The following is an 18,825-nucleotide window of genomic DNA, read 5'->3' as shown; positions in this document are numbered from 1 at the left end:
TGCTACCTAATCCATTCTGATCTTGTTTGGGGAATTGGAAACAAAATCCAGAAACAACCATTTCCTACTTTGGTGTGGATGTTTGAAAAATATGAGAACGGTGGTTAGTAACTGATTTGTGAGTGAAGCTGATCTTGAATCATCCTATAAGAATTGCATTAATCTCTGCTTCAAGTTGACATTACAGTTTGAGTATAACAGGCAAATTTAGAGAAGACCAAGGGGAACCATGTCGAAGGGGAAGAGGAAGAAAAACTAGCGTTTAGCCCTACAAAGTATTTTTATAAATATTGAGATTCACTGGAACTTTGCCAAACAATGAATGGTAAAGCAAGCATTTCATCATCATGAAGGTCTGCAGTGAAATGTTTTAAGAATTAAAGACAGTAGAGGCGTCGTTGCTAAAGTTGACAAGCCCCAAAGCTAACTACTTCTCATGCCAGCTTTTGATTCAAGCGAAGTTAGTTTTAACGTGCAATAACCAAGCTCTTTTCCCATTTGTTTAAATGATGTTACATCTTTTCAATGGCATGCATAATTAGTTAAAAGGCCGAGAAAAACAGCTAAATCCCAAGGGAATCCATGAAATTGCTTCATTCCTTCCAAATTGCTGATGATTTCCAGTTGTTTTAAGAGAGTTCGTGCACTGACTGAAATAGTTGTTTTAATTGTTTTTCTCCCTCGTGTCCCTGCTGCTACCTCCCCTTCTTGTTAATCCTTTTAGATGCTAGTACATTCCACTACCATGAGTCCTAAAACTAAGTTCTTATACTCTACTCTGTTTTCTTTCTTATTTTCCTCTACAGACACATGTGCCTCTTTCTGTATTAATACTGACCAGCAACAAATGGGGTCCTTGGTAGAATTCTCATTTTCCATGCAGGAGACCCAGGTTTGATTTCTGGCCAAAGCAGCTCATGTGTAGCCACCACCCATTGGTCAGTGGAGGCTTGCATGGTGCTATGATGCTGTGCAGGTTTCAGCAGAGCTTCTAGACTAAGACAGACTAGGAAAAAAGGCCTGGAGGTCTATTTCTGATAATCAGCTAATGAAAACCCTGTGGATCACACCATTCTGATAGGCAGCCAATCGTGGGGATGGCACAGGCCCAGGCAGAATTTCATTCCATTGGGCATGGGGTTGACATGAGTCAAGGGCCAACTCCAGGGCAGCTAACAACAAGAGCTCTCTAGAAGGGATGTCTATAGTGTGAAGCAAACTTTTCCATTTGTTTTTACTTTTTCTTTCCCCTTTGGGGTAGAAATAGTCTTCCTTTTCTTCACAGCCAGAGACCATGAAGAGTGTGTGGTCTGTGTGCATGACAGTGTCTTCCATTCGTGACAGCCTGGTCCTGTCCCTAAGGTGCACTACTGCCTGCCATAAGCTTTCTTAGCATCTCTACTTTAAAATTACAATCAGAGGAACCCACTGTGAGGTTCTGGGGGCTCTGTCCCATTTTGCTAAAAAAATTAGACTCTTAGCATAGGGGAGGGACAGTGTTGGAGCAGAGGTGAGAACATGGTTTTTGAGGTCTGAGTGATATGAGTTTAAATACTGGCTCCCAATTTTACTTGCTGTGCAACCTTGCACAGTCTCTTAACCTCAGTTCCCCATGTGTAATATATGAATAATCACAATGACTTGCCATAAATGGGTGTCATTAATTTCATATGAGATAACTTATATAAAGTGTTTAGGACAGAGCCTGCACATTGCAAGCTCTTAATGCATGTTAAATATTAATAATAATATTAATAACATTGCATCAAGCATTCTGTTCCCCACAGAGGCAACCTACTGATGGGATTCAGGAAAAATACAGCCAGAAAGTTAATTTGCTTTGTGAACTGTTGGACTGAAAACAGGCAATGCGGTTATGCAAATTCAAGAAATAATAGCTAACATTTATTTCAGCTTGCCAGAGTATATTTACTTCCCCGATTGTTTTTAAATCTTACAGTGAATAAAAATTCCCAGGTAGCTTGTTAAAAATGCAGAGGCTCAGGTTCCATCCTAAGAAGTTTTGCTTTAGTTGCTCTGGGGTTCAGGATTCTGCTTCTTCGTCAATTCCATTGACTACACATTAGGAAGACTACAACAGACCTTAGGATTTCCAGGATGAAGCAAACGATTACACACTCGACTACTATTACTAAATGAATAGCTGGAGCTTTGAAGTTACTTGGAAGTACCTTGGAAGAAAGGCTGGTGATCTACTTCTGGAAGGTCACAGCCTTGAAATCCCTATGAAGTGCAGTTCTATGCTGCATATATGGGGTCACCATGAGTCAAAATTGACTCAACAGCAACTAGTTCTAGTTAGACTTTGGTTCACACTGAGTCTAGTGCTTAATAGGGTTTATAGTCTTTATATATTGTCCCGTCATTACCTGAATCTAGTTTCAAAGGTAGCTGTGGCTTCTGAGATTTATAGCGTTATACTTGGAGCAAGGTTAATTAGCTGCTTTGGCCTATAGAATGTTCTGGAATATTATAGTCTTTGGGTAAATCTGACCCAAGTTCCTTCAAGTCATTTGGATCCTTCCAGCTCATTGGTCAAATAGTGTCTGACTTTAATGGAAAATAATGACTGCTAAAGCATTTTTTCACTCAGATTACTACAGGAACTAGGTACTATCTTTGCAACTTTTCTGTAAAACTAAAATAATTCCCAAATAAAAAGTTTATTAAAAAAAATCAGCTTATCAATTCTTGTTATTTTCCCAAGTGCCTTTTCAACCCCTAGTCTTACAAATAATGATAATACTTCTGGTTTAAGAGGAGAGTTATCATTTTTTCAGGCAAGATCCCATGATACAAATGAATTAATGTTTTCAGAATGAGACCTTCCTCATTTCATAAGGTCACTGTCACCCAATCATACCTCTGAGGTCCAAGGACCAGGAGGAGAAAGAAGAGCCAAGACCCACCCCTAGGGAAAAAACACTCAGGCCAGGTGACTGCTGTTAGTAGGAGAATTAGGTTGCTATGTGGGAGATGGAGAGAGAGAATTAGGAGGAAGTGTGGTATAAGTCGGTGTTTCACAAGCCTGGCTGACCATTAGAGTCCCTTAGAGAGCATGTTGACTCAATCAGTCTGGGCACAGGAATCTACATATTTTATTTATTTATTTTCTTTCTTTTTTTATTGTGCTTTAGATAAAAGTTTTCACAGCAAATGAGTTTCTCTTTAAACAATTAATACACATTGTTTTATTGTTTTGTGACATTGATCGCCAACTCCATGACTTGTCAACACTCTCTCCTTCTCAACCACGAGTTCCTCATTTCCGTTTGTCCAGCTTTCCTGTGCCCTCCTGCCTTCTAGTCCTTGCTCCTGGGCTGGTGTGCCCATTTAATTTCATATACATTGTTGAACTGCGTGTTTTTTTGTTGTCGTTGTTGTTTGTTTTATAGGCTTGTCTAATCTTTGGCTGAAGGGTGAACCTCAGGAGTGACTTCAGTACTGAGTTAAAACGATGCCCGGGGCCATACTCACGGGGTTTCTCCAGTCTTTGTCAGGCCAGTAAGTCTGGTCTTTTTTTGTGAGATAGAATTTTGTTCTACTTTTTTCTCCAGCTCTGTCTGGGACCCTTAATTATGATCTCTCTCAGAGCAGTTGGTGGTGGTAGCCAGGCACCATCTAGTTGTGCTAGACTCAGTCTGGTGGAGGCTGTGTGGTAGATGTGGTCCATTAGTCTTTTGGACTAATCATTCTCTTGCACTTCTGGTTTTCTTCATTCTTCCTTGCTCCCAAAGGGGTGGGTTCTTCCTCTTTTTTGATAACTCTCAGCTTTACCAAGCATGATGGCCTTCTCAAGGGACTGATCCCTCCTTTGAACTAATCTTTCCCTTGTGTCTTTGTTTTCTTCATTCTCTGTTACTTCAGACGGGGTGGGACCAGTAGACATATCTTAGATGGCTGCTTACAAGCTTTTAAGACCCTAGATGCTACTCACCAAAGTAGGATGTAGAACATTTTCTTTATAAACTATGTTATGACAATTGAGGTAAATGTTCCCCAAGACCATGGTCTCCAGCTCTCAGCCCAGTAATTTGGTCCCTCAGGGAGTTTGGATGTATCTATGAAGTTTCTTTGACTTTATCTTAGTCAAGTTGTGCTGACTTCCCCAGTATTGTGTACTGTCTTACCCTTCACCAAAAATTACCACTTATCTATTGTTTAGTTACTGCCTTTCCCTTCCCATACCTCCCCTCCTTCGTAACCATCAAGGATTGTTTCTTTCTGTGTGTAAACATTTTATTGGACCAATGACCAACATCATGATAAATGGAGAAAAGATGGAAGTTGTCAAGGATTTCATTTTACTTGGATCCACAATCAACAGCCATGGAAGCAGCAGTCAAGAAATCAAAAGACGCATTGCCTTGGGCAAATCTGCTGCAAGGGACCTCTTCAAAGTGTTGAAGAGCAAAGATGTCACCCTGAAGACTAAGGTGCACCTGACCCAAGCCATGGTGTTTTCAATTGCATCATATGCACGTGAAAGCTGGACAATGAATAAGGAAGACTGAAGAAGAGTTGATGCCTTTGAATTGTGGTGCTGGCGAAGAATATTGAATATACCATGGACTGCCAAGAGAACGAACAAATCTGTCTTGGAAGAAGTGCGGCCAGAATGCTCCTTAGAGGCAAGGATGGCGAGACTGCGTCTTACATACTTTGGACATGTTGTCAGGAGGGATGAGTCCCTGGAGAAGGACATCATGCTTGGCAGAGTACAGGGTCAGTGGAAAAGAGGAAGACCCTCAACAAGGTGGATTAACACGGTGGCTGCAACAATGAGCTTAAGCATAACAACGATTGTAAGGATGGCGCAGGACTGGGCAGTGTTTTTTTTCTGTTGTGCATAGGGTCGCTATGAGTCGGAACTGACTCAACAGCACCTGATGACAACAACAATAATAGTGGTCTCATATAGTATTTGTCTTTTGTGATTGACTTATTTCACTCAGCATAATGCCCTCTAGATTCGTCCATGTTGTGAGATGTTTTGCAAGAATCTGCACATTTTAAAATGTTAGTAGTGACTATGATAATCCGCAAAATTTGGGTGTCATGGATGTCAGGAAAGAACCCAAAGCTAGAAGGAAATCACAAGAAGTGTATTCAGGCAACTAAGCCCAGGAGAACTAAGTTACAGGGCAACCAAGAGCTCAGAGAGCTACTCCCAGTGGAGCACGAATGCTGGCAGCTGGTTTCCCGTTGCAGAAACTCAGACAGGGAGTCAGGACTACATTTAAGGTAGAATGCTCACTATTATTCCAAAAATCTCACTGCCATCAAGTTGATTCCGACTCATAGTGACCCCATAGGGTTTTCAAGGCTGTAAATCTCTATGGAAGCAGACTGCTACATCTTGCTCCCTCGAAGCCACTGGTGGTTTTGTACATCCAACCTTTCTGTTAGTAGTCGATTACTTTAACCGCCATGCCACCAGAGACGGGAAACAGTTCAAGTGTTCTAACCCTTTCATTACTATTCCATTAACTGCATACCAGCCACTTTTATACCTCTGGGCCTCAGAGGTAAGGTGTTATTCTGGTTCTAAAGTGTTAACCATTAAGGTAAGTCCCTTTCAAAATGCATGAAGCTCAGCAGATCTGAATTGGAGCATTGTTGCATAGGTTGATCATTCTTTCAGGTGATGCTGCCTGGATGTGTTAGTTTTGTAAACTTTTGCCTTTTTTCCCCTTTGTTTCCATTAGATAAGGCTTGCAAGTGTAATTATGGCTTTCTTGTTTGTGTGTGTGTGTGTGATAGTTAGGGAGCCCTGATGGGTTTGTTTTGGTTTTTCTGTGTCATATTTGGAAAACAAGAGGTTCCCCATGTAACCTAATGGAAAAGTGCCCACGAAAAATTATCTATATAGCTCTCATTGGCATATTGTCATACTATAGATTGCCTGTGCCACAGTGCCACTCACCTCATTGGTGCCTTGTATTACCAGATCATATTTCTCAAAATCTCTATTACCAACCAAAATCTAAACACACTCAATTAGTGAACATGCATTCCAATACTGCAAACACATGCCATCAAAAAAATAAGGAGGAAAAAAAATGTAGTAATGAAAGGGCTAAGCTAGTGATTCTCTACCTGTCTGTCAGTTTGTCGTACTGTGGCAGCTTGTATTTTGCTGTGATGCTGGAAGCAATGCCACCAGTATTTCACATACCAGCAGGGTAACCCATGGTGGGCAAGTTTCAGAGGAGCTTCTGGAATAAGACAGACTAGGAAGAAAGACCTGGGGTCTGCTTCTGAAAATCAGCCAATGAAAACCTTATGGATTACAACAGAACATTGTACCAGGCAACATTTCATTCTGTACTACATAGGGTTGCTGTGAATCAGAGCTGACTCAACAGCACCTGTCAACAGCAAATTACTGCTGGCGCTACAGGTTTTAGACTGTAGGAGTGTGTCAGGCATTTTGTTTATGAACACCGTGGGACTTAATAGTTGTGAAGGGATTTGGCTTCTCTTCACTGATTTTGAAATTTTCTAGATTGCCTGGAAAGGTTATCATTGGTTCTCATGGGACTTACCTTTGTTTCAGAACCTTGGCTTAGAAGCCCCTGAGTGATGGGACACTGAGTTGTAGGGGGAGAGAGTATGGCAGGTACAGCTTGTGCTGAGCAATCCCATAGACTTGTTCCCCTGGGCATGTTTTCAGGTGGGAAGCACAGCATCAACATTAGTGTTGGGAGAAAGATAGAGCCAGGCAGAGTTCCTTCTTCTCCTGGCCAAAACTCTCTGTACCAGTGAAGAATAAATAACTCAGTTGTTATTTTATGCAGCAAACACTTAATGAGCACATGCTATGTGCCAGGCTATGGACCAGGTTGCTGTGTTATAAACACAAAGATGAAGCAGATCCTGACCTTTAGTAGCTCTCAATATTATCAGAGAGATTCTGCTCTAAAGAGACCATTGCAAGACTATGTTATAAAGCTTTGATAGAACTCAGTATAGGATTGTATTGGAGCCATTCATTTCATCATTCATTTGTGAACTATTTATTGAACACTTACTATGTGCTATACATTGATCTGGAGACTAAGGATACAACAGTGAACAAAAGAGGAAAGATCTCTTGGGATATATATTTTAATAGCATGAGATGGTCAATAAACAACTATTAAATAATATACAAAATCACAGCCATCAATAAGTAGTCATTAAATAAATGGGTTCACAAACAAGCTAATTCAGGTAATGACAAATGTGCTGAACTTTTTTTTTTTTTAAGGATAATGTGATAGAAAGTGGATCCACCACAATGGATATGGTCAGAGGAGGTCTCTCTGAAGAGCAACGTTTGAGCTGAGACAGGTGTGATGGCAACGAGTTGGCCACATGAGATCTGTTGTTAGCTGCCATCAAGTTGGCTCTGAGTCAGACAATGTTCTGTTGTGACCCATAGGGTTTTCACTGGCTAATTTTTGGAAGTGGATTTTAGGTCTTTCTTCCTAGTCTACCTTAGTCTGGAAGCTCTGCTGAAACCTGTCCACCATGGGCGACCCTGTTGGTATTTGAAATACATGAGGCATGGCTTCCAGCATCATAGCAACATGTAAGCCACCACAGTAAAACAGTGACAGGCGAGTGGTGGATATTAAACCTGGGAAGAGACTATTCCAGAGGAAAGGGCAATGCAAGACTCCAAGGCAAGGATGAGCTTGGGGCTCAAGGATAAGCAGAATTCACAGAAAAGGAAGTGGAGGCACCTGCTTGCAAGCAGGGGAGTTTGAAGTTGAAGGCAGGTTTTCCAAAAGAGGTGATATTGGGCAAAATCTGGAAGGTAGAAAGTAAGCTAAAAAATATTACAGCTAGAAGAAAGAACATGAACAGGGATCGGAAGAGCAAATATGCTGTGCAAGGTCAAAGCTTCGGCCTCTAAATCCATTAATCTGTGTAGTTACAGAGCCAGCAGCGTGGCTCCCGAAGCCACTGCATGCAGCTCCTTGAAAGGCCTACTTCTAGCACAACTGCCAGCAGAGTTGTATCTCCTAATGTAGGGTTCTGGGTTATAATAAGAAAACTTTGGAAGGAACTTCCATAGGCCCTCTTTTTTAGTTAAGGAATATCAGGTGATCCAGCGAAGAGGAATTATTCTGCCAGGGACACGAATGTAACAGAACACAGACTCCCATTTTCAACTGGGGTAAGAGATTGAGATAGGAATCAAATAAGTCACGTTTCAGCCAAATACCCATCATGGCAGTTTCTACTTTGACTTTGATAGTAGCTGCCAGATTGTTGAAATTTTCTATGCCTGGCATTTCATGCCAGGAGAAAGATGTGGTAGTCTGCTTCCATAAAGATTATAGCCTTGGACACCCTATGGGGCAGTTCTACCCTGTCCTGTAGGGTCACTATGAGTCAGAAGCAACATGACAGCAATGGGTTTGGGTTTTTTGGATATTTCATGCAGATTTCTAGATGATCCCATTATGGGGGCAAACAGCTGAATACAAATGAACCTGACTCCAGCCTCTCAGAAAGCTACTGGGGAAGCAAGCAATGAGCCTTTAAATTACACCTCTTGGCCAATGATCCAGGTCTATGCAAAACTGCAGTCCAGACCCTGCCAACCTACACTGCCACATTGCCCATCCTGAGAGGGAGGTTTAAAATGCAAGCAAGTTGTTGTGGTTTTCAAAAGACTTAGAGACTTCCCCGTGCTTTTGAAAGAATGGAAATATTTACTTGACCAGGTAAAAGTTACTTGATGATAGGGGCCATAAGCTATCTCACCCTTCCCTGGGGGTAGCTCTGAAAAGCCTCCTCAAATCTATCTGTACAGCTCTTAGTTCTGCTTAAATGACTCCAATCATTTGAATAGTCCCTGGTGATGAAAGTAGTCACTGGAGACTCAGCAACAGCATACCTTTTCATCAGGAACACACCATCATCCCTGATTCTCATCGTCTCCTCTTTCTCTCTTATCTGACTTCCTTAAAGTGGGGCATTACTTAAGAATAACGGCATTTTTGTGGTGGTTATTTTTAGTCCTACTGATGCATTCTCATTACTTAATACAGATCCCAGGGGCTTCCAAACCTTCTGGAGAAGGAACACAGAGTTGCGTTTTGCACTTGGTAGTCATTTTCTAATCACCAAGATCACAGAAACTCAGGAGGGAGAGCACCCTGTTTCTCCAGAAGAAAGATACAAGACATGGTATCCCATCAAGGCATTAGAATGACTCAGTCAGCTTGAGAAAAGGAGCTGAGTGGCTTATTATTTTCACCAGCTGAATAGAAAGGAAGCCGTGGATGTGTTTTTTTTTCTCCTTCAAACAAACACAGGCACTCTCATAAGCACACACAGATACTCACACAGACACACACAGATACACATGACGACACCCACACACACACACACATACCCACACACATACACACAGAATTGTATTTTGCCAAGGCCTCTGGAGATGCCTGCTTTCTCCAGTCCCTGTTCTCTAAATCTTTCTCTGGAGCTGGTGGACAGCTGCAGGACCTGAAAGCTAGTGCCCTGGGGCAAACTTGCAGCTTGAACTTCAGTTCTAGAACACTGAGTCATACAAGATGAACTTTTGGATTCTATTCACTTTTAGGGATCCTGTTATATTTTGTGGATAGCCATGGGAAATAGTCTCCTTTAGAATACCAGTTTGGGGGTGAAGGATCAGCATAAAATATGTAATAGAGTGAACGAGGAATTCAGCAGTTCACTCTCATGACAGCTCCGTCTTAATCTTCTATGGTTGAAGGCTTCTCCTGTCAAAAAAATTCAGTACGCTTTCAATTCAATTTAACAAGTACTTAGGAAATGTATTACATTTCTCCTGTAGTAGCAGCTCCTGCAATACTGCAAGGCTCCTGGAACCCACAAAAAGCAACTTCATGAGAGAAGAAACTTTCATGGTCCCAATCACTAAAAAAAGGCAGAAGTATAGGTGAGATGCAAAATCTATAGGCAAAATAACCAAATAACCCATGCTAAATGCTGCTGCCGAATATTCCCAACCTAGCCTCACATGTCTGTGTCACTTTATGTAAAAAATTAAGACAGTAACCGTACTTCATTTTTTTCTTTTTACTTAACTCTTTCCAATGAATCGAAAGTATAGGTAGTCCCCAACTTATGAAGTGTTCAAGTTACAACACACAGTACTTTTTATTTTTTGTCCAGTTTATCGTTAGTGATATGTATGTATATATTTTATGTATGTATTAAAATATATCTGTAAGCTTATATGTAATGTTTCTAACCACCAAAGATAAATAGAGATCATATTTATAAGATACTGGTAATAAAAGGCAATAATAATGAAACAAAAAGAGGTATTTGACTTCTGTCAGAACCAACTTACAATGGAACCATACGAACAGAGCCCCATTATAAGTTGGGAACTACCTGTAGTCTATAGAATTTTCCATTCCTTCTATGATTTTTAATCGCAATAAGAATGTTCATAACAAAACATTTATCCTGGGAGTTAAAAAAGTATTGTGAACATGCGTTCCCATTATCAGGAGAAATCTGAGACCCACAGAATAAATGAACTTGATGGAAACAGCATGCAGGGCCTCATATTTGCTACTTCCAAGTCAGTGTACTTTTCCCAACCCAGTGTTCAGTAATGTACAAAACCTGGTCAGCCCTTAGATATATACCTAGTGAATTCCCATAGAACAGAAAGCTTTTGTGTATTTCCTGGGTAGCTGGATGGGCTTAGCTCCTGTCTTTCAACCCCAAACACAGGGCTGTCCACAGGAATTTGAGCAGATACTTTTTACAGAGCCCCAAAATGAACATGACAAACTATGTCAACAACATATCACAAAAAGTTCCTAATTAGAGGGCCACCTGTGGGCCAGCACCTGCCAGAAAGCAAGAAAACTGCCAGAAGGGGAAAGAAGTGGTAGACTTGGCACCCAGGGGAGCAATCAATTAATCAGCTTTAAGTCCAGGTCCTGAAGGCCATCTGCTAAAGGTCATCTGCAGCGGACAGCTCTTCTAATTTGAAATTTCGTCCCCCTGGCCCTAACAGCTACAAGGTCCACTCTGGCCCTTCAGCTGCAATTGGAACCCTCAGCTTTAATTGCCAGCTCATCAGTTCCCCTCGACTACCTGTGTTTACCTTCATCCCTGGGTGGTAAGAAAAGGAGAAATGAGGGGAGACAAATCGTTGCCTTGATGAAGGCTGATTGGCTGAGCCCTGTTGTGATGTCTGACAACCCATCTTTTATAAAGCATTCTGGGCTTCCAGAGAGGGGCTGGAATTTTGTGGAACACTCAGTAATGCTCATCCTTGAAATAAAGGCACCCTGAACATTCCCCGAAGCTCCCATTACCTGGGCTAGAGTATATGATGACTCTGCAATGGCTTGTTTGAGATTTGGCTCCAGTGTCGTGTTTCAGAGTTCATCTTTCCCATCTGAAGGGCATTGTCCATCCCCATCTACTCCAGCACAGGCATCTGGCTGATAAACAGCCTACTTTCTGCTTGGTCTCAAAAAAAAAAAAAAAGCCAGGAAGAAAACACAAGACTGCCTTATTGAATATTCGGCATCTCAGTTTCACCAGAGTAAGAAAACACCCTGTGTTAACCATGTGCCCAGAATTACGCCGGAGACTTCTTATATGTGTGAACTGACTACATTTTCACAATAGTCCAGCATGGCACCCATTGTCATTATATTCTCTGTCTGTCTTAGTCATCTAGTGCTGCTGTAACAGAAATACCACAAGTGGATGGCTTTAACAAACAGAAATTTATTTTCTCACAGTCTAGTAGGCTAGAAGTCCAAATTCAAGGTGTCAGCTCCAGGGAAATGCTTTCTCTGTCGACTCTGGAGGAAAGTTCTTGTCATCAGTCTTCCCCTGGACTAGGAGCTTCTCTGCACAGGAACCCCAGGTCCAAAGGACACATTCTGCTCCCAGTGCTGCTTTCTTGGTGGCATGAGGTCCCCCTTCTCTGCTCACTTCCCTTTCCTTTTTATCTCTTGAGAGATAAAAGGTGATGCAGGCCATACCCCAGGGAAACTCTTTACATTGGATCAGAGATGTGACTGGATAAGGGTGTTACAATCCCACGCTAATCCTCCTTAACATAAAATTACAATCACAAAATGGAGGACAACCACACAATACTGGGAATCATGCCTTAACGAAGTTGACACATATTTTGGGGGGACACAATTCATAACAATTCAATCCATAATACTCTCCAAGTAAAGGTGCATAAACCTGGCTCAGAGGAATGAGATGATATGCCCAAGATCATACGAAAAAGTGACTGCTGGAACCAGCATTTCCCCCTCATTCCTTCTGATCCAGAAAGCCCGCATTTGTTCTACTTCGCATAGGAAAAAGAGAAGAGGCAAGCTGGTTGACTGGACATTTGGTCTGTCAGAAAGGTAAATGTCATTGGACTTTGAGTATAACACACTCTGTCCTTTCATTTCTATCATAAAGGATTGTCTCTAAGCCCCAAGTGAACTCTCTGAAACCTGAAGTAGTTGGTCGCATTATCCTTTGGGATCAAACAAGTGCAAGGGTCAAAGATGAAAGCTGTATTGCTTGCTTCTTGTGTGCCACCATCCAAAATGCTTCTGACCACATGCAACTCATACTCAGGACATGACAAGAATTTTTAACAATGGCCAAAAATTTAGCTATGGCTTCAGAGTTCTAAAGTCTTTCTAGTTCATACCACCTAGCAGATCACACAATGCTGAAAAGGCTTTGCTTGGTTTTAGAGTAAGGATCGGAAACTACAGCTCATGGGCCAAATCCAGTCAACTACCTTCTTTTTTAAATAAAGCTTTATTGCAACACAGTCACATCCTTTCGATTGCATCTTATGTATGACTGTTTTGACTCTACTAGGTAGAGCTGAGTAGTTGCAGCAGGGACCATATGGTCAACAAAGTCACAAATATTTACTATCTTACCCTTTGCAGTAAAAGTTTGCCAAGCCCTCTTTTATAGATCAGGAATGAAGGGCCTTCTGGGTCTTTCTCACTACCAAGTGGACCTCCCAGAGTCAACGAGAGTTAAATATATAGTGCTGACTTAGCTGTGATGCCTCTGAGAGGCAGTGCAGCGGGAAAGAACATGGACTCTGGAAATCAGACATCCCTGAGTTTGAATTTTAACAGCTTTCTGGCTGTATATTCTTAGGAAAGTCATTCAACTACTTGAGTGTTCTCACCTGTGAAGTGCACATAAAAATTCCTACCATAGCGTTTTTTGAAGATTACATTACAGGGAGTATTTGTAGCACCTAGCCCAGTGCTAGACATATAGCAAAGCTCACTAAATGGCATTTCCTGTATGACTCACCCATCATTCATCTGTCATTTTGTTATTCTGTGGTAGCTTCTGTATTGCTATGTGTGTTGCTGGAAGCCATGCCACCAGTATTTCAAATACTAGCAGGATTATCCATGGAGGACAGATTTCAGCAGATTTTTTTCCAGAGTAAGACAGACAAGAAGAAAGGCCTGGCTATCTAATTCTAAAAATTAGCCAATGAAAACGCTATGGATCATAACAGAATATTGCTCTATATAGTGCTGGAATATGAACCCCTTAGGTTGGAAACCCACTAAAAAATCACTGCTCTCGAGTTGCTTCTGACTCATAGCAACCCAGGACAGAGTAGAACTGCCCCATAGGATTTCCAAGGCTGTAAATCTTTACAGAAGCAGACTGTCACATCTTTCTCCCGCAGAATGACCAGTGGGTTCAAACCACCAACCTTTTGGTTATCAGCCGAGTGCTTTAAGCACTGCGCCACCAGGGATCCTCCTAGGTTGGAAGACTCTCAGAATACACAGTGGCCAAAGCAATGGGCTTGAGCATACCAACAATTATGGAGATGGTCTAGGACTGGGAAACATTTTGTTTTATAGTGCAGAGGGTCACCTTGAGTTGGAGCCACCTCAACAGCAGCTAACAACAACAACATATGACTCACAAAGGACTACACCCCCGCATCATAAAGGCCTCACTTAAACTTATGTTTCAGAGGTGCACACTCCTGTTCTCATTGCCCCGAGCCGAGCTGCTCCAGCACGCCAGGTTGCTTTTCACACCTCGATAATGTGTGGCCTACAGAGGACTGAGGGCCTTGAAGCTCTAAGAATGAAATGGAAAAAACAGGGTAATTTCCAAAAAAAGAACAGTACTGACTCTTCTTTCCCTCCTCTTGTTTGTCTTTCTCATGCCAGAAAGCTGCTATCCTGCAGGCATCTCAACTTGCCCACTCTGATAAATAAAAAAGGCACCAGGCGATTGCTAATTGCTGATAGCTCGCTCTTTATTGATCTCTCCATTTGGCCCAAACATCTCAGATTACTATGTGATCCCTTCAGCTAATCATCATTGAGATGGGTCAGGACAAAAAGGCCCTGCTTAAATATTTCTGATGGCAAAATGGCAGAGTGTCTGCAGGGGAAAAAAAAAAATCAGTGTAGATGCTTTTCTAGAGCCAAGGACCTTGAAGTCAGTTTCACATCATATTTAAGCACAGGAAAGAGAGAGAGATCCAACACCAAAATGGATAAGGACCAGACCTGGACCAACCTGTAATAGAAGAAGGAAGTCAGTGGAGGTGGAGGGCTCAGGATAAGATCAGCAGTTTGATGTGAGACAAAGCTGCTTTTTCTTGATACAACCTTGCTGTCAAATGATATTTTGCTAATGTACTAGTCAAGCTTCCAGGTTAGGCACCAAGACATTTATTACAGGCAATTAGTTAGCTTACAAATTTTCCTGGAGGTTCAGATAACTTAATTTGGATGCTACCCAGCCATGAGCAATGCAGCCAGGAGAAATGACCAACCACTCCATGAGACTGTTCCATTGGAAATCCTTAGGCTGCCTCTGCAGTCCCTTGGTACCATTAGACTGTAGACCACGACACAGAACTTCCACTACAATTTCTGCAGAAAAAACAACTGCCTCCACCACATGCTTGCCTGAAGAGCCATGAAGGCACTGACTGCTTCATCACATTTACTTCTGCCTTCAAACTTCTGAGTGAGAGCATCTGCTTGATGGAAGCCAGATTACCCATGGAACCCTGTATGCAAGGGAGTCTGGGAAATGTAGACTTTCACTTTTCAGCTTTAAGAGAGCTGGAAAGCATGCTACAAGTGTGTTGGAATAAATTTGAGTGAGCTAATCTTAATGTATGTAAAGCCTAAATTATATTTTAAGAATTACATAAACAAATTACACAGAGCTGCTAAAATAGCCTCTTTCTTCATTCCAAGAGAATTATTATCCCTAGACAATTTGAAGTACTTACTGATGAAGGTCAAAGACTACAGTCTTCAGTATGCATTACACCTGAATGTAAAGAAAATGAAAATCGTCAGAACTGGACCAAAAAGCAACATCATGATAAATGGTGAAGAATACGAAGTTGTCAGTGATTTCATTCTACACTTATTTCATTCAATAATCAACACCATGAGAGCAGCAGTCAAGAAATCGGATGATGTATTGTATTGGGAAATTTGTGACCAAAGACCTCATTAAAGTTCTAAAAAGACAAAGATGTCACTTTGATGACTACAGTGTGCCTGACCCAAGTTTTCTTTTTAATTGCCTCATATACATGAGAAAGCTGGACAACAAAAAAGGAAGACAGAAGAATGGAAAAACCAGTCTTAGAAAAAATAAAACCAGGGTATTCCTTTGAAGTGAGGATGGCAAGACTTTGGCTCACTTACTTTGGATACATCATTAGGAAAAATCAGTCTTTAGAAAAGGACATCATGTTTGTACAGCGTGTCAGCAAAAAAGAGGAAAACTTTCAATGAGATGGGTTGATGCATTAGCCACAACACCGGGATCAAACATATCAAAGATCATGGAGATAGCACAGGATCAGTTGACATTTTGTTCTGTTATACATAAGGTCATCCTAAGTCAAAGCTGACTTGACATCAACTAACAACAAGACACTTAGAAATTTGAGTCAAGAAGACCCTGTTTTCCTTGTTCTTAAAATTAGTTACCACCCTATGAATGGGCCACTACTCTGTAACAGCAATAAACATGTAAGATAAATATTACTTGCTCAAATTTACCCCTCAGAAAATTGAAAGGTAGAAAATTTAAGCACCTTGTCCTATTTATGCTACATATATGCTGAATAGCATATCCAGATATCCCAGACCTTCACTTAGATCTGCTAGGTTGAGTCCTAACATTTATTGGAGGGCATAGTGAAGTGATAGTTGTGAGACAAGGTATTCAGTTGTTGTTGCTAGTGTTATTCGTTTGTTATTGTTGTTGTGTTATCTAACCCTCTGGAATGGGGAGATTTCCACTATGAGGAGTTGAGGAAGAATTGTGTTTACTTAGGAATCTTGGGGTCGTAGGGAAAAATAAATCCAAAAATAAATTTATGTATATGAGGTGAGTCTTCCTTTTGGGGACATATTTCATCTATACCAGCGTGTTTTGCTAGCACTCAGGGTCCAGGTTGGAGCTGGACTGTTAATTCAGAGTCTTATCCAGTCTGAGTGTCCTCTCTGGTTCCTTTTATTTGTATATTAATATGACCATAACTTTCTGGAGCCCATCATTATGGGCAGAGGTGCTTAGGCAGCTTTTTTTTTTTTTTTTCCTGGTATTGAATATACTTATCTTTGATTTCTTCAGAACTGCATGAGCACATGGCAATGGGTTAGACAAAAACAATGTCTGGGTTGTCTTGCTAAGAGACTAATCCTGACTAAGCAATTGCACAAAAGGTAATCTCTTTATTTCAGAACGATTCACGTACTCAATAATTTCATGAACATTTATTCCTTCGTACTGTTTCTTGATTTCAGAGTAGTTCATCAGATGAAAACATGGCATCCAACATTATGACTGAATTAGCTGAATTCTAGAATTCTTGCTCTAGGAGAATCCTAAAGTCTCCAGGAAATTGGGGAAATAAAATAAGTATTCCTCTGACCTTCACCCTTCACTTCTATTTTTTTCCTGATTTTGGACACCAAAAAAAAGTCCCAGCGTGTTCATCTTGAATGTTAGCCATCTTGAAATTCTTAGATGAGAAGTTCTGGGGAACTGCATATAAAACTAATCATTACCTTGTAATGAAATGGTTCTGCAAATTATTGCTTAATAATACTTGAAGTCATCAAAAAGTTCAAAGATTAATTACCATGTAACTGGCAGTGTTTAGATCGGAAAATTAAGGTTTCAATGAAGAAGAGAAAAATATCTATATAATTACCCAGGTATGAAATGCAGCTTAATACATTCATGAGTCTGGGCTTCTCAGAATAGCAGATTCCTTTTCGGAGCATCAAGCAATTTTTAATTATTCTCATTTCTCATCACACAGTAACCAATATCATGCTTGTTTACTAATCTCTATCCGGTGGCCATTTTCTCTTTAGTGAACACCTGCACCACCATGAAATAATTGGAATTATATTATTTGATAGGGTGTTATTTTACTTACCTCTTTGTTATTATTATTATTATTTTTGGTTATGGATCCTATTTCCTGTTATTACTGTCAGCTACTGTACAGTCACCTCTGACTCATGACAACCTTATGTACAACAAAACAAACCTTTCTGCAGTCCTCACAATTACTGGCATGTTTGAGTCCATTGTTGTGGCCATTGTGTCAATCCATCTCACTGAGAGTCTCCCATGCCCTGGTTGGCCCTCTACTTCACCAAACATGATGCCCTCCTCTTGTGATGGATCCCTCCCAATGACAAGTTCAAAGCAAGTGAGTCAGAAGATTTTGTTGTTATCTGTGGGGTTTTCGTTGACTAATATTTGGAAGTAGACTACCAGACCTTTAGTCCTAGTTTGTCTTAGTCTGGAAACTCTGCTGAAACCTGCCTACCATGGTTGATCCTGCTGGTATTAGAAATACTGGAGGTGTAACTTTCAGCATTGTAGCAACACACAAGCCATCACGGTGTGACAAACTGACAGAATGGTGGTGGATATATATCTAGGGACCCCTTTATGGGCATTAGGTAGCAATAAGTACACCACAAAACTGTGAAATGTTTAAAATCATGTAAAGCGGCATTTGAGTTTATTGACATACGATTCAAATAAGGATATCTAACTTTTAAAAAATTTCTCCAGTTTTCATATTCTTGCAAATAGTACACCTTAGGAAATAAATGACTAGACAGGCCTAGAATTTTCTTGAAAACCTTCTAAGACACAGGGAAACCTGAACCCTGAAACCTAGGAACACTCCTTCTAGAAGTATATTTGGTATTCAACGTGTTCTCTCATGTATTTCCAACTATGCGTGTTTCACTCTAAAGGTTTGGTTTACAAGTTTGGCTTAGAAAACTGCCCTCTTATGATTATAGGGAATTTTAAAAAGTGAGACATTATTTAAAAATTTAATTTGGCAAGCTAAGCCAATTTCTGCCAGAAGCATTATGATAGCAACCTCCACCTGGCAAGTTGATTTCAGAACACTTTTGGCATGCTGTCTGCCCCATTGGAAAATATGTGCTCTACGGTTACCTAGCTGATTGAAAAAAAAAGGTCGCTTACAAAAGGAGAAGTGCAAAATAAAGAAATAAAGGCAGGGAGGATGGACAGAAAGACAGAACAGATCTATCTGAATGAAGACAATAAATTCTTATCAGAAGCAGCAGTTGCTGAGTTAGGTCATAGCAGATGACATTTTAAGGGATGAGATAAGTGAAATACCAACTAAAGAATAGTGTTGGAGAAAATTTTTTTAAGAGCAAATTTCTCCAACAAAGGACTCTCGAATGTGAAATAGGTGCC

General features: G+C 40.8%; 1 protein-coding gene across 6 annotated transcripts in view; it reads left to right on the top strand.

Annotated features, from left to right (window-relative positions):
* Positions 1 to 18,825, top strand: part of AGBL1 (AGBL carboxypeptidase 1) — a 1,130,253-nt gene that overhangs the window by 906,025 nt on the left and 205,403 nt on the right. The window contains exon 23 of one of the 6 annotated variants that reach the window (XM_049905908.1): positions 7,274 to 17,482. The exons of the other annotated variants lie outside the window; for them this stretch is intronic. Coding sequence (XP_049761865.1) covers positions 7,274 to 7,283 — 10 coding nt within the window. The 3' untranslated portion in view covers positions 7,284 to 17,482. Of the gene's footprint in view, positions 1 to 7,273; positions 17,483 to 18,825 lie in introns of those variants that run through there. 6 annotated transcript variants of the gene reach the window in all.

This window comes from Elephas maximus, chromosome 13 (assembly GCF_024166365.1).
Source record: "Elephas maximus indicus isolate mEleMax1 chromosome 13, mEleMax1 primary haplotype, whole genome shotgun sequence".
NCBI classification, from domain to species: Eukaryota; Metazoa; Chordata; class Mammalia; order Proboscidea; family Elephantidae; genus Elephas; species Elephas maximus.
Note: the sequence above shows the minus strand (reverse complement) of the source record. Positions and strands in the feature narration are given on the sequence as shown.